Here is a 15,724-nt window from a genome sequence, read left to right on the forward strand (position 1 = left end):
TGGTGCATATTTGAATTATGTATACACTAATTTGCATAAATGCTACAACCAGTCTTTAGCAATTATCATTGCAGAGATGAGGTTTGGAGTTGGGTCCGTGAGGCTGTTTCTGGGAGATAAGTCTCTAGTGTCTCTAGACTCTAGTGGTGCAGCCACAGTACAGCATTAGCATTGTTCGACCAAGGGGGACCCAGTAAAGTGCTACCCACAGCAAAATGACTGTTTGATCAAAAAAGCTATATTGTGGCGCTCCCTGATCTCAGCAGCAGTCACCTCCTGAAGAAAGGAGCATGTCATAACTGCTCCACTAAAGTGGTAGCAATCTTGAAAAATGGCAGCCATTTTGACATTTCTAAGTGGTTACTTGTCAAGTGACCCATGGAGACAGCTCATCCCCATTTTCATGCTAGTATCATAAGAAGACCACTGTATATGCCCTCTGTAGTAAAACTGTGGAGTTTATGCAAATTTATGCAAATAAGCTCATGTTACTAAACAATTTCAAAAAACTTGCAATACATCTTTTATTTGTCTTAAGGTAAGTAATCAACTCAGCAATTTTCATGGTGATACCTAAAGGTTAAAATTTTTACCCTATTCACATGAGGAAAAAAGTTAATAGGCGTTTGAATGGGCTGTATTTTGGTCTTTTTTGAAACTTTCCCCCAGTGGGATTCTTCGGGGCTTTTTTTCCCTCACTCAGGACATACTGAGGATACAAAATCAGTTGAGTTTATTTCTGCTGCAATTTGTTTGACGCTGACCCCTTATTTGGCTTAAAATTACTGGACTATAAGCCTGCCACGGAGCAGGCTAGTTCTGCTGACTAAGTTGCCATGGTTACTGAGCTGCAACTCATACAAGCCACTTTGATGGAACGGAACTCTCACTGAAATTAGCGAGGCTTATCGAAATAAGCCAGGCTATCCCGTTATAGTCCAGTCATTTTATGAAAAAAACCTAGGACAAACTGCAAGAGAAGCAAACTCAACTGATTTTGTATCCTCAGTTTGTCCTGAGTGAGGGGGAAAAAGTCCCAAGAAATCCCATTGGTGGAAAGTTTTGAAAATCACCTATTTATGACCTTATATTACCAAAAAACACTGTTTTTACAGTACAGTTTTACAAAGACAAGAAAAAAAAGTCAATTACAAGTTCTTTGAATTATTCTGTTTTCACATGCATATCACACATTATCTGATTTGATATGCACTAATTGGTATATAATGAATAAATGCCAGAAGAGACATTTAAACAGTGAATTAAAAGGTTACTATATATATAGTAACCTTGAATTAAAAGGTTACTACATAACAGTGAATTAAAAGGTTAAAAGGTTGTAATTGACTTTTTTTCTTGTCTTTGTGTGTGCAATCATCTTGTGAATTTTTACAGTGATATCTGAAAGTAAAATTTTGAACCCCTTTCCCCTGTGTGTTAAAAACAGTGTTTTTTGGTAATATGTGGTCATAAATAGGTGATTTTCAAAACTTTCCACCAATGGGATTTCTTGGGACTTTTTTTCCCCTCACTCAGGACAAACTGAGGATACAAAATCAGTTGAGTTTGCTTCTCTTGCAATTTGTCCTAGGTTGACCCCAATTTTGGCCTAAAATTACTGGACTATTAGCCAGCTTGATGGAATAGGCCCCAGGAGTATGCTTTTTCAGACCCAATACATACTGAGTTTTTATATCGCTAATACGTTTAGCATAAGTGACTTTGATTTAATATGGCACGAATTAGCATCGCGGCTAACTGTCCATTTTATCACTGTTCTCGCTAACGTTCGCCATTAGCTAGCTTCTGGAAGCTTTTACTCACCGCAGCAGAGGGATTTGCAGCTCGAAAACGGCGCTGAAAGCAGCTACATGTATGCTCCCAACATGCGATTATCACCCACCAGCCCACAAACACATAGAGGCAGCCAACCAACTCCATCCAGCTCAGTTCAATTCAGGTCAATACAACTGGTTTAGTTACTGAGTTTATTAAAAATAATAATAAAGATGTTAATAATAAAACACCATAAACATAATGAAAACACACAACAGAACTGCATTACTGCAAGAGTTAGTATGAGGCAAAGTTTTACACCATTTTTCAAACAATTTACATTTGCATGGACCTCAACATACACAAGATACCTTTCAGAGTAGTGACCGGGTCTATGGTGACACACAGTGTCAATATGACGTCTCAGAAACACGAAGAAACACGAGTACTGTAATGTAAAAAATGTGTGTGTGTGTGTGTGTGTGTGTACCTGGTATTGCTAATGTTGTAGGGACATAAATCTGTTTACACAGTCACGTTGTGGGGACTCGCCTCCCTTATGGGGACAAAAAGCAAGTCCCCATAAGTGAAAATCATTAATTTTAGGGTGAAGACTTGATTTAAAGCTAAGATAACTTTAGGGTTAGGTTAAGGTTAGGGTAGGGTTAGGGTTAGGGTTAGGCAGGTAGTGGTTAGGGTTAAGGTTAGGATAAATCTCCAGGAAATGAATGTAAGTCAATGTAATGTTCCCTGAAGTGATGGAAACCAACTTGTGTGTGTGTGTGTGTGTGTGTGTGTGTGTGTGTGTGTGTGTATAAAGTTGTAAAAATGTGTATAAAACCAACTCTAAAGACTGTACATCTTTGTATAAAAGCATATTTCATGAAAACAAATGTTGGTTATGATGATTAGTCTGGTAAAAACACACTTGTAATAAAGGTGAATGTGTATACGTGTTTTCATAATTTCATACCAAAATGTATTTTTTCTTTTGACGGGTCCTTTTCCTCATTTTCTGCTTCCAGTAAGTCACACAGAAACAACCTTGAGAAAGACTTGAGGGTCTGAAGCCATCATCACTCGTTGGAAATAGTCACCATCAACACACCTTGGCTGCAGTTTTCTCAAGACATATCCTCATATGAGCTTTTTCACACATAGAAATGACACATTTCAGTTCATGTCAACCATAAACCACAACAAACCAGTTCACATGGGACCTGAGTTAAACATTATTTTCTGTGGTATTAACCGTCTGACAGCTGAGGTGAACTGTGCAGTTTTTCTAGCACCACTGGCTATGTAAACTCTAGTGTGAGCTGAGGCTTGGTTGTACCATCTTTTGTACATGACATGAATGCAGTGTTGATGTCATTCATTTCCTCAGGCAGTTCACTCGGCTGGATCTCCTGAACTGGCTCACACAGCTCTGTCTCCTCGGGGATCTTCAGTATCTCAATCTGCCAGTCAGGTTGCTGCAGAGAGCAGGTGAACAGACAGCAGGTACACACCTGATTAACTGCGTCACAGAGGGATTTGCTTCATTTAGATTCAAACCAAAACATTCATCACAGCAAAAAAATGAGGTTTCGGGGAGCCACATGGGTCCTTGAAGGGTTTCCAGGGGTTCCCCGGAAAAATGGTCAATATTTTAATTTCACTCTTATTTCATTGACTAGAAGTTCACCCAATGAGAAAATGTATAAGAATGACTGTTCTTTCCATAGGTTTCACACTCTTCACAGTTAATCTGTCAGTCTACAGTATAAACAGTTAAGGTATAACTAAATCTCATCAGATGGGGTACACTGAGACGACATCTTATCAAATCCTTTGTACTTGGGGAAAATCTTATTCAGTTCAATCATCAATAAATGTCTGTCCCTGTCACACTTCAGATATGTAACTGTACTTCTGCTCCTGGTTCCACCTCTGCTGACTCACCAGCGACGACGGCAGCGTCTCTTTACGGAAATATGTCTGGCAGGCATCTGTGTTGCACTGAACGACGGACCAAAACACAACGGACAGCAAGCCGGCCATGACGAACACGGTGACGATCACAGTGGTGACCTTCTTCCACGAGGACGCAGGACCTGGAGGACAACCACAAGTTTAAATAACACTGGTAACACTGGTGTGTTTTTTACAGCCAGTCCAGATGGTCAGCTTTACAGTGGTGCATCAAGGCCATTGCAGGGAAAAACTAATTGTGGAGCTGGGAGATGTTCCAAGGAAATAACTCTGAATTTCCAAGATTAAAGTGGCAAATTTACAGGAAAAAACTTGGCTAAAACTGGGCTAAAATCACCAGGATGTCCTTGTCACTAAATCTGATTGTGCAAGAAAAACTAAAATAGATGCATAACATTTCAGAAACAAATTCTTCATCAGTAGCTGAGTCAATATCAATATAGGGTACCATTTGGTGTCCCAGGCAGAAATCACTCACTTTTCATGAAAAATTTGCAAAATAACAAAACTCTGAGGGTTTATTATAAATGGCCAAACATTTAAACACACATTGGTACAGAGATACATCTTTAAAAGGGTGTTTTTCATATTTAAAAAAATTTTTCTATGATTAGATGCATGTGATTTTGCCATGTCCCAAACTCCTCTCTACTAACTTCACTGAGTGAAATAAGTAGATAAATGATATACAATGTACAAACCTTTTACATGCTCTTGTTGCTCTCATCAAGTACTTGAATAAAATGAGTCAATTGGATCATTTATGGTCTAATGTAATAATAATAATAAACGTTTTGCATGTGTCCCTGGATTTGCTGTCCACCCCGTCATTAGGTGGTTACTGCCACTAAAAGAAACCACCTGCTGTAATCAGTGACATCACTACCACTGCTTTGTCTTTTACAAATGGAGTGAAGAATAGCGCATGCAGAGAGAGTACATATCAAGATTTATATTTTGACATTTTCATCATTTTATGATTGAACTTGAATGTGTTCAATCTTAATGTGTCCACCCTGTCATTGCAAAATATGAATCTATATAAATGCTTTTCAGAAATTCAAAATATGTTTGTTAAAGTATACACAGTCACCTTCCTAACTGATACATGTTGCTAGCTAATGGCCCAACATGTGCTCATTAAATGCTAACTTCAGCCAAAAACGTCCTCCCTGTCATTGTCCACCCCGTCATCAAGTCTAGTTTTATAACAGTTTTATAAGTTTTTCAGTGTTTCAGAAGTCAAGTGGAGGACAAAACATATGCAGAGAAAGAAACCATTTGAAAGGATACCTATGTTTATACTTTTTGTGGTAGGCCTACATTTAGGGACCAAGGGTTTTTGTTTTGTTTATATCAATCTTGTTTTTTCGTCTAGTTGAAGGTTTTATTTATTGATTTTTGCTGTTGTTGAGTGTCATTTCCAAATGTAGCCTACCTGTGCACAATTCAAAATACAGTAGGTGAAAAAAGTCAAGTTTTGACAAAAAACATTTGTTGACAAAACCATAACATTGTCCACCCCGTCATGCCATTGTCCACCTCGTCATGTTCATGTTTTATGTGAATAAATAATTATTTTCACAAGTTAGCAAAACCTTTTGTGTGATTTTGCTCTTAAGAGATTAGGGCCAAACAGTATTATTTCAAAGTTTGACCAGATACCTTTATTTATAGAGTTTATTCAGAAAAGAAAGTACAACTTTCACAGATTTTACATATACAAACATATTTTTCCATAATTTCTGTATTTTTGAGAGATGTTTTCCAGAAACTAAAATATATTCCTGAACGAGGGACCAAATACCTTTCTGAAAATGTACATTTTGTAATCAGTATGATTAGAACATATTTACTCTATTTAGAAATTGTCCCATGACAGGGTGGACACATTTTGCAATTCACCTGTACTTTCTATGCTTGCAGTCAATTTATAAAAGGTGCAGGAGCTTGACCAACATGCATTTCTAACAGCTTAAGGTCTCCTTTATACAATGGATATGGAGTTCAGTGGAAAATCTGATCTTTTTTGTGTGTCATTGGGAAGTCTCAATGGCACTTTATACTGATATTGACTCAGCTAAGACAACGTCCCTGCATTTGTGTCTGTGTGTGTCCACCTACACACACACACACCTACCGGCGATGGTGACGCATTGAGTGTTGGCGCTGCTGCTCCTGGTGTCCAGCAGCGTTTGAGCGCTGACGCAATACTCAGCTCCCTCCTGCAGGGCGGCGACCTGCAGCTCAGTCTGCTCCACCTGCAGCAGGTAGGACTTCACCTGCGTTAGAGAGGAAGAGGGGTGACTCACTTCCTCTCCAGCTCTGTTCACACTGCAGCTCAGACCGTCCCAGATCTGAATCCCCCCTCAGATCTGAGGTTTAAACTTTTGATTAAAGCAAATGAATCAACACAACGAACACACACACAGAATGTAACTTCAGTCCAACACTGAATGTGGCTCGACACGGCCAGACATTTGTTTCCCATGCCAATAAACACCCTTTGAGTTGAACTGAACTGAATAATTGAATAAAAAAAAATAAAAAATCTTTTGATGCCCATGGCTTTACACTGCAGACACGATTTATTTCAAGTAAGGCTGTGTGTGAAAATGTCATATTTCATTTTAGATAATGGCCAAGGTTATTATAGTTCAAAATAAAATAAAACTGTACATAAAGTGTGTTTAGTGTTGCTGTTGGTCAATTTGGTCAGATGTGTGTGTGTGATGTTTATTGAGACTGGGCTGTGGACATGACTGGGAGTTACGGCCTTCACAAAGTGAAGAGCTAATCTGACAAACAGCGGCCAGATTAGAATAAAACAACTAACTCCTACTGACGCTGACAGCAAGAACAACTCAACTCCAACTCAACATTTTCACACAACAGCAACTCAACTGGGACCAGAGAACCCATCTGGAGACTGAACTGACACTAAACTGACTCAATGACAAAAAAGAAAAAACAAAATAAAATAAAATAAAATAAAATAAATAATAATAATAATAATAATAATAATAATAATAATAAATAAATAAATAAATAAAATTTAATAAAATTTAAAATTAATAGAAAATGCACAACAATACTCTACTACAAAACTATAACAACTCTGGTACTAACATTTGTTGTTATAATAAACCAAGAAAAATGCAGCCATTAATTTGGTAATGTGTGGATGAACACAATGTGAATGTTAAGTCAAACATTCAGGAAGATAACCTGGGTGAAAAGGAGATGTACAGTTCAGAGTTGACAGAGATGGTGAAATGTCTTTCTCTTCTGTCTCTCTGTTACGACATCAGAAAAGCGCTTCGTGTGACTGAGGATGTTTGAACAAGCAGAGATGGAAGTTCCTGTTTCACTTGCGGTCTGCAGACGCCTTAACTGTCAGACTGAGGGGAGCAAAGCCGCGTGAAACCAGTCCATGAACTTGAACCAAAGTAACACGCACACACACACACACACACACACACACACCGTCTCTTCCTCGGGTCAAGCTGACCAGTCTGATGCAGTTCAGCTCAGCGGCTCTGCCATAAATTTAACAAAGTTTATAATGTTCAGTTTGTGTTGACATTGTGCAGAATGTGTCACTTTAATTCTGTGTTTATTACTGAGGTTGTAGTTTGCAGAGGTCTGCTACTGGACTGCATTATAATGAGAGTTGTTTCTGATTTTTTGTCCTCCCTATTTACACACAACGAAGGGGGACAAAATAGTGGAAACAGCTGTCAGTAAAGTGCAGTCCAGTCCAACAGCAGCACTAACTATGAGCTCAATGCCAAACATAGAAGTGAATGAACACCTCTGTTACCGTGACAACAAGACAAGCTGAGCATTATAGGCAGCAGTTTGTTATTTCTGTATTTATGTTGTTATATTTTGTAGGATTAATGCTTTATACATAACACACACATTTTTTAAACAAATTTCTAGGGCACATAATTATTCTTATTCCTTATTTCTTATTTGTTTTTCTGTTTCTCTCATTTTTATTCTTCTCTAGAGAATTTGAGCAACTGCAACTGACCTAATTTGTCATTTGGGATCAATAAAGTATTTCTGACTCTGTCTCTGTCTCAAAACTGATGCTGAAACAACACATTTCACCACTGATTCAGTGTTAGTTTGCTGGCATATGAGCTACACACCTTAGAGAACAAGACATGATGGAAAGAAAGGGAGACAGGCAGTTTGACACCTCAGCGTTTTGCTGCGTGCGCTGTTTGTACAAACTGAACTCTTGAACTCTTGCAAAACCTCAAACTGTGTGAAGTGAATGTGAAAGGAGAACGAGGCACCACCACATGTCCAAAAACTGTTCCTCAAAACACAAACATGCAGTGTGAAAAAGGTCAGCAGGACTCTGCGGGAGGAAGTGTGGCAGGAAGTCATGAGAGGCTGCGAGTCTCGCTGTGACAGCAGGTGGTCCGATCAAACAGCCATCAGTGAACCCTCACTCTTGTACTTTTACTGCCTCGCTGTAATTTCTACTTTTATTTAAAATGTTTTACGTAACCTTAAATTCCCTTCATTTCTTCCACGTATAAAAAATAAATAAAAATAAAAACTGTACTCTGGTCTGTGATATTTTTTTTTTTTTTTTGGAAAGCACAGTCTCCTCTAAAAAGTATAAATAAATACTTCATAAAATCAAAATAACCACCTTTTTCTCTCTCATTGATTATGTCTTACAGGTGTCCTGTAAAAAAATCTTTATTATTATTGTAGGGCTAGGTTTTGTTTTTGTTCTGTTTTGTGGGTGTGTATATATTCCAGCAGGAAAAAAAATCCCAAAGTTGTGACTTTCAAATTTAGGGGAAAAAAATTAAAGGGGATTTTGATCATAGATTTATATCGGTTTAATTCAAACACTACAAAATAAAAGCCTGCTCCAGTGTTTCAGAGGGTTAAAGAGATATGCAGCCATGTGTTTTGTGAGCTCACAGTGACCTTGACCTTTGACCTCCAAATTCTACTCAGTTGATACTTGAGTCCAAATTGATCTTTGTCTGAAAAATCTGAAGAAATTCCCTCGAGATTTTTCATGAGAATGAGACAGACAGAAATAAATAAATAAATAAATAAATAAATAAATAAATAAATAAAGCCTCAAGTCACGGCTGTCGCCAGCACAGAGGCATAAAATCATTCAAGTCTTGAGTTTTTTTAAATTGATCAGTAATGGAGAGTTTAGCCTGATGGGAGGGCGTTGGATTTGCTTTACAAACTGCCAGTGACCCGGCAAACTTAGTTCACATTTCTGAGAGAAACAAATGAAATCGTCTGCTTCCTCTGTCAGCTTCCTTCTCGGCAGAGCTTGCTGCTGCTCGTGCTCGGCCTCACACAGTTTTACACACTCCTTCGTCTGGTGTGGGGAAAAAGGCGAAACTCTCACCTGCTGCTCCTCGTCTCTCTTCCAGACGGTCACGCTGACCACGACGGTGAGGGGGAGCTCGCTGAACGACACCTGAAGACCGCCGCCCACCGCCGCCACCGCCATCTGAGGCGCCGTCAGGAACGCTGCACAGAGAGACGTTTGATCTGAGCTTTCCATGTCATCACTTGATTTTTACCTGCTCACTCCTTTCGGTGTGTGTGTGTGTGTGTGTCTGTGTGTTTGTGTCTATAAGAAAGAGAGAGATACTGGAATTTTAATATTTATAATATAATATAATTTAATAAATAAATAAAGAGTAGCACTGCAAAATTAATCGTCTGTGCTGCAACGTCTGAGGCCCAGTCTGCACTGATCAGGAGAAATCTGAAGAAACATCTATGTTTCTCCGTTTTTAACCTCCTGTCTGCACTAAAACGGCGTTTTGATGCACCGAAAACAGAGTTTTTCAAGAACATGGATTGATTGTAAAATGCTGGTTTGGTAGTCTAGCAGACACACAGGGCTCTGTGTTAAAGGTCTTCATGCACAGTCTGCAGACTCACTGCTGCTGTTTTAACAGCTGAAAAAAGGCTGGTTGCTCCAGGCTCCTGGTTTAAAGGCTTGTACTGAGTCTCTTCATTAATCCTGGCTGTGTTTGGGGCGTAACATGCAGTAAACCAATCAGAGCGCCGTCTCCCGTCCCCTTTAACAGCCAGGTGTGTCACACCTTGGTGGGCTGCTGTTCTAATGGAGGATTCTCCAGGTAAGAAGGAAGGAGACGGAGTGAAAGCTCCCGAGCAGATCATCTACGGCGACACCAGGACTAAAAAATATCAGTGCGGACAGAAAACAACGTGGCAGATTTGATTTTTCAGGTTTCTCATGATCATTGCAGACTCAGTGGGCCCTCGTTAGCCTCAGCGTCTTACTGTCTCTCCTGTTGAAGGCTCGGGGCAGTTTGCTCCACGGCGAGACGCTGGGCCCGCACTGCGCTCGGACATGGATGTTGTAGTCGGCGTCTGAGGCCAGGTCAGAGGTCAGGTCGCAGCGAGTGTGAGCGATCCGCTGGCAGTCTGGAGCGTTGAGCCAGCTTCCGTTCAGGATCCTCAGCTCAAACTCCCTGCAGCAGAGCACACACACACACACACACAGACTCACAGCAGCTGCTCTCAGAGGCACAGCTGCACCTTTCTGTTTGCTGCGTTAATGATGTTGGCTGCACACGGCTGAGATCTGAGCTCAGTGAGACCGGTCCTGCCAGCTCCTGTGACTGACATGATCACATCAGCCAGGCTGCATTGACAGTACAGGCTGAACCGGTAAAAGATGCCTCCAAACACTTAACACATTCTTTTCAAAGGCATTCAATAACATATTACCTTTTGTCACACTGGCCATCAGTCATGATGATCAGTCTTCATGACTCACTGGTGTCTTTTTTGATTCTCTCCACCCAGATTTTTCCCGACCTACTTTAAAATGCTCTCGTAGGCCACACAGGGTTTTTTCTTCTCCTTTTCTCTCATTTCACCAGTGGAAACCTCCAGTGCTGCACTTTGCTAAATGAAGTCAGACACTATAAGATCCTTGATGAATGAGCTCAGCATGTATGGACTGGCTGCTGTGAATGTGGTCGGTGTGCTAAACTCTAACAGGCAGAGCGTTTCTAAGGCTACGATTAGACCGACAGGAAAAAGTGGCCGAGATCTGAACTTTCCCTCAAACGTGACACCGATTTAATTTTTTTTTACTCCAGAAAGAAACCTCACTGAATCTGACACTTGCATATGTGTCCCTAAATCGGAAACGTATCTGAATTTATGTTGTTGTTTTTTTCCACTGTCACATCGCTGTCAGAACACCATTTTAACTTGGTATTTCACCCGGGGCGATGGCTTTATGTCCTGCGTCACTGTGTGTCTGATGTGCATCACTTTTGGGATAAGTTAGCAAAACCATAACGTAAAAAGTTGTTTATTATCCTAGTCTTTACCTTAACCCCAAGACTAAACCTACAGGTGGCCTCACGCCTCATTGTAACTTTTTCATGCAGATTTTAAACTGGGTAAACGCTCATTTCTATCTTTATTCGACTATGGTGATGTGATTTACATGCATCAAACTACACCCCTATGTAAAAAAAATGGATTCTAGATCTCACACCACCACACTCACTCACTGCTCTTTATAGGATTCTTAAGGATTCCTATAAAGTCTCCAGAAGAGACAAACACACACGTTGCAAGGCACTTGAGAGACAGTAAGACTTTCACTCCTTTCAGACAAGCAACTACAGCAGCAGATCTACTGACTGGATTCTTTTTAATGTTCCCAGGCTGCACTTAGATCCGTCTCCTTTTACGCACCCTGGCCATGGAACTAGCTGCAAAATATCGTCATCTCAGAAATGCTCCTTTCTCTGAATATTTTGAAAGGTCTTTGTGTTGCTGTTTTACATCGTTTCCTTGACTTGAGGTGGACTGGCACAGCCTGCATGCCTACCGTCCTTCACTATTTCCCTTGTGCTGCTTTTCTATATTGTTTATGTTCTATCATGTGAAATTGTTGTTTTTAATGTGAAACTAATTGTGCTGCCGTCATAACCAAAACTCCCTGGAAGAAGAGATCTTGTATTGCAATGGGGCCTTCCTGGCTAAATAAAGGAGGAATAATAAATAAATAAATAAATAAATAAATCAAAGGAATGTGAACAGATTAAACAAAAAGATCAGATCTGAGAAAGACAAAAAAAAAAACAGAACTGGGTCAGTTTACTGATCCACAGTCAAATCATCTGCTGCTACTAACACACAAACAGCTGTCACACCCTGGAAGGTGTGTACACAAGCAAATCACACACACACACACACACACACACACACACACACACACACACCTATACACACCCACAGATCTCTACCATGGCTTTTGTTTTAAGTTCTTGGCGTGCCAGCTGGGTGCTGCAGTGTCACGTAACCTATCAATCACAGAAAATTACCATTAAACCATTCATTATTATTGTATAATTATTATATTATTATTTGTATATTGCTGTGTTTGCTGAACTTCTCTGGAACCGTGTGGAATCCTGTTCAGCAACCACCACCCATCTGCTACCATCATCAAAATAAATGCCAAGAGTACAGCTGGACCGATGATTGTTTCATGAGTCAGTATTTTCCCATTGAGGCTGCAGTATCTTTAAAGGCAAAATGAGTGGATTGTATCGACTCATGCAAAAGTAATCCTCTCCATCGTGCTTTGTTTTTTTTTTTGCAGCCGGTGGTTGTGTTAGCCGGGGAGGAGTGGTGACTTTCAGTGTTGTGTTTATAAACCACAGCAACAAATCCTGCTCATTCTGCTCATTCTGCCACTAAACTGACACCGTCTCCCCTCAGAGTGACACTCTTGTTGGGGTGGAAAAGCCTCTGGAACAGAATTAAACCGTCATGGGACACTAAAACCCAGTCAAACCCAGTCAAGACCCTCTGCTGCATGTCGTCCCCTCTCTCTGCCCTGTCTCTCTCCACTGAGAGTCTCATAAAGCAGAAATGTCCTCCAAGAAATAATCTTAAACAACTGAAGTGGACTGAAATCCAAGAGAATGCTTTACAAAATAAAGTCTTCGATTTCACTTTCAGCAGGAAAACAAACACAATCAGTCAATACAATACAGTCGTTTCTCTTATGTTTTAGTTTTTATAATCCAGAGATAAAAAGACATTTCGAAGCAGTGGTCGACTCTTGGAATCGACTCAACTGATTCCAGATCCTTGGAACTGGAACTGGAATCGATTCCAGAATCTTTTTTTGGAGCAGCCTTTGGCTCTCACGCTGGTGGAATCAGGAATCCCTCAGTGTGGAAACTCACCCCTGGAACTGGACAGAGTAGAGGAGGGTCGTGTTGCAGACGGCCTGCGGGGGGCGCCACTTCAGGACGTGCCTCATGTTCACGGACTCAATGGAGACATGATGGGGCGACGGCAGGAACCAGGCATCTGTGGGCGAATGTGTGGATGATGTCACTCAGACAGACTGCTGGTGTTTTTAAAGACATGTTCAACAGCAGGCAGATTAATAATCTGAATTATCTGCTCAGCCACCGCCAAACACTGAGTGTGTCTACGTTTCCTCCACCTGATCAGGACCTGATCATGTTGTTTATTGGTCCACTTCACTTAAACATTTTCTTCCAAAAAAGACACTTGATGGCTCAAATTCTGCAACAGGATCACTTTACTTCAATATTCGGAGAAGAAACTCAGATATTCTCCGAGATTAAAGTGGTGAATTTACAAGAAAAACCTCACAAATGTACAAGATTTTGTTTTCTTTTACTTTTTCTCAGTCATGGAGTCACATTGCTTCACTTTGCTGAATCCAAATTTGTAAGTTTTTCGCTCTTAAAGGTACCACTTTAGTCTCAGAGAGTTTACCCCACAGTGGCCCTAATAAACTGTCGTAAATGAGTCTCGCAGTTAGTAAACCGATAAAATCGATGTCAAGTTTCTGTTTTTTGACAATTCTTACTTTCAGCTGTGTCAGTCAAAACCGGTCAAAACCGACTCCAGTCAGCCTGGAGTCGGTTTTGACCTCTGACCTCCGTGTCTCTGCAGGCTCGTTCAAACTTGTCCCCGTCAGTTAAGAGTTATTGCAAGAAATTCATGTGTTTTATCTTCCGAGGATCTGGAACTATTCATTAACACTTTCATTTTCCTCTGCTGACACTGTAATTCTCTGTACACGCGTCTCAGGGTTAGTCTCCTCCAACCTGCTCACAGCTGCCAGGCTCTTATTGGTCCAATCGGGGATCAATCAAGTTTTTCTGATTCTGATTAAGCAGAACCGGGGTCCCACATGACCCCTGGTCCTGCCCCGCCCCACTGGCTTCCTGTGAAATTCTGAATAAATTACAAGAGTCTATCTATTTTTATTTTTGTATTTGTAATTACGTTGTGTTGTATGTTGCTGTATTTGAATTATTTTATGCCTTGTTTATGTGTCATGATTTACTTTTTGTATTATGGTGTTGTTTATTATACTTGATATATGTGAAGCACTTTTTAAATCACTTCACGAAGTTTTATAATAATAATAATTTAATAATGTTACTGTGCATCCACTTTGGAAAAAAGGGCAGGGATTTAATTTAAATGGAATTTTATTTATTTTTACATTTTTTTTTTTTTTACAATTTAATCTATCTATCTATCTATCTATCTATCTATCTATCTATCTATCTATCTCATGGTTTGTATGTTTGTTTCAACACAGAGTTTGTCTCAGTGTGTGTGTTACGTTTTCACATGAGGCACTTTATTTTTACACTTTACATCTAAAACAGTGCTCTACCTCTTTTAATTATTTACTTTACTTTTAATTGTAAAGTTTTTTTTGTAAATGAGTTCTTCAGCTGATGAATGCAGTTCCAGTGATTGTTCACCAGGTGGCATCACACAGCCTGAGTGATGCCACCTGGTGAACAGAGAGTTCAGGTCAGATGGAAGTGAAATGGAGCTGAGATGCACTCACAGTTTGTGAAGTCCAGCAGGATGAGCAGCAAAGCACCATGGGAAACCTTTCCTCTCTCTGTCATAGCCCCTGTGGTCAGCCTGGGGGGGTGCAGGACCCGGGGCCTGCAGGACCTTTATGAGACACAGTCACAGTCACAGTGATCTCTGCATGCCTTCACACCTGAGCGAGCCACGTCTGTCTCCTCTCTGCTGCAGACCGCCTGCACGCTCTCCCTCTGCTGTCTGTTTCCCCTCTGGCTCTGCAGCAGCTCCGTCTCAAAACCTGAATATGAGCATCCAGAAACTCATGCAAACGTCCCAGGTAATAACACACCTCTGCTGCCTGGGAGCGAGTGTGTGTTGTCCCCAGTTGTCTTCCAGTGTGCGTCCGGACGGCAGGAGAGCCTCTCCCAGGTGTGCAGGCACGGCGGCGGCCCGGTTTCACTTTGCGCCGGGTGCACAGGGCGATACCGGCAGGTCTGGATGCTGGATCAGAAGCTGCCGAGCCAGTCGGACTCGTTCTCAGGCCTCTGGCTGTCACGCAGCTCACAGCACATTTCATCATCTGTGCTGAAGACTCTCTCTGCTGTGTCTCTCTGCTTCCTTCCTTGGTAGCTCAGGAACTCCTGTCTGAACAGTTTACTGTTGTTGTTGTTGTTGTTGTTGTTGTTTACTGTTGTTATCAGGGCTCTCATTAAAGCCTCTCCTCACTGGGACACTTGAGCTGTGGCAACACCTGCAACAGGAGGAGTCGGCGTAGCAACAGCTGCAGTAGTTGTAGTAGTAGTAGTGGTAAAAAGTAGAAGTAACAATAGTAATAATAACATTAGTAGCAGCAGTATTAGTATTAGTAGTAGCAGAGGTTGTAGTAGTAGCAGTAGAAGCAGTAGTAGTAGTAGTAGTATTTATAGTGGTAGTAGAATCAGTAATATTAGTGTTCATAGTCATAGTAGCAATAGTAATAGTATTAGTAGTGGTAGTATATCTAGTAGTAGTAGTAGAAGTAGTACCACTATCAGCAGCAGTAGTAGTAATTGTAGTAGTAGTAGCATTAGCAGAAGTAGTAACACTA

The 15,724-nt window shown here is 40.6% G+C and overlaps 1 protein-coding gene across 1 annotated transcript; it reads right to left on the reverse strand.

Annotated features, from left to right (window-relative positions):
• Positions 1 to 2,780: 2,780 nt before the first annotated feature.
• On the reverse strand, positions 2,781 to 14,875 carry crfb16 (cytokine receptor family member B16). Its single transcript, XM_030074782.1, has 7 exons — positions 14,672 to 14,875; positions 13,011 to 13,137; positions 10,069 to 10,259; positions 9,158 to 9,303; positions 5,891 to 6,032; positions 3,721 to 3,872; positions 2,781 to 3,251 (listed from the first exon to the last, which is right to left on the reverse strand). Exons 1-7 carry the CDS (start codon positions 14,733 to 14,735, stop codon positions 3,075 to 3,077), a joined length of 999 nt encoding a protein of 332 aa, XP_029930642.1. The 5' UTR covers positions 14,736 to 14,875; the 3' UTR covers positions 2,781 to 3,074.
• Positions 14,876 to 15,724: the final 849 nt, after the last annotated feature.

This window comes from Myripristis murdjan, chromosome 17 (genome assembly GCF_902150065.1).
Source record: "Myripristis murdjan chromosome 17, fMyrMur1.1, whole genome shotgun sequence".
Taxonomy (NCBI): Eukaryota; Metazoa; Chordata; class Actinopteri; order Holocentriformes; family Holocentridae; genus Myripristis; species Myripristis murdjan.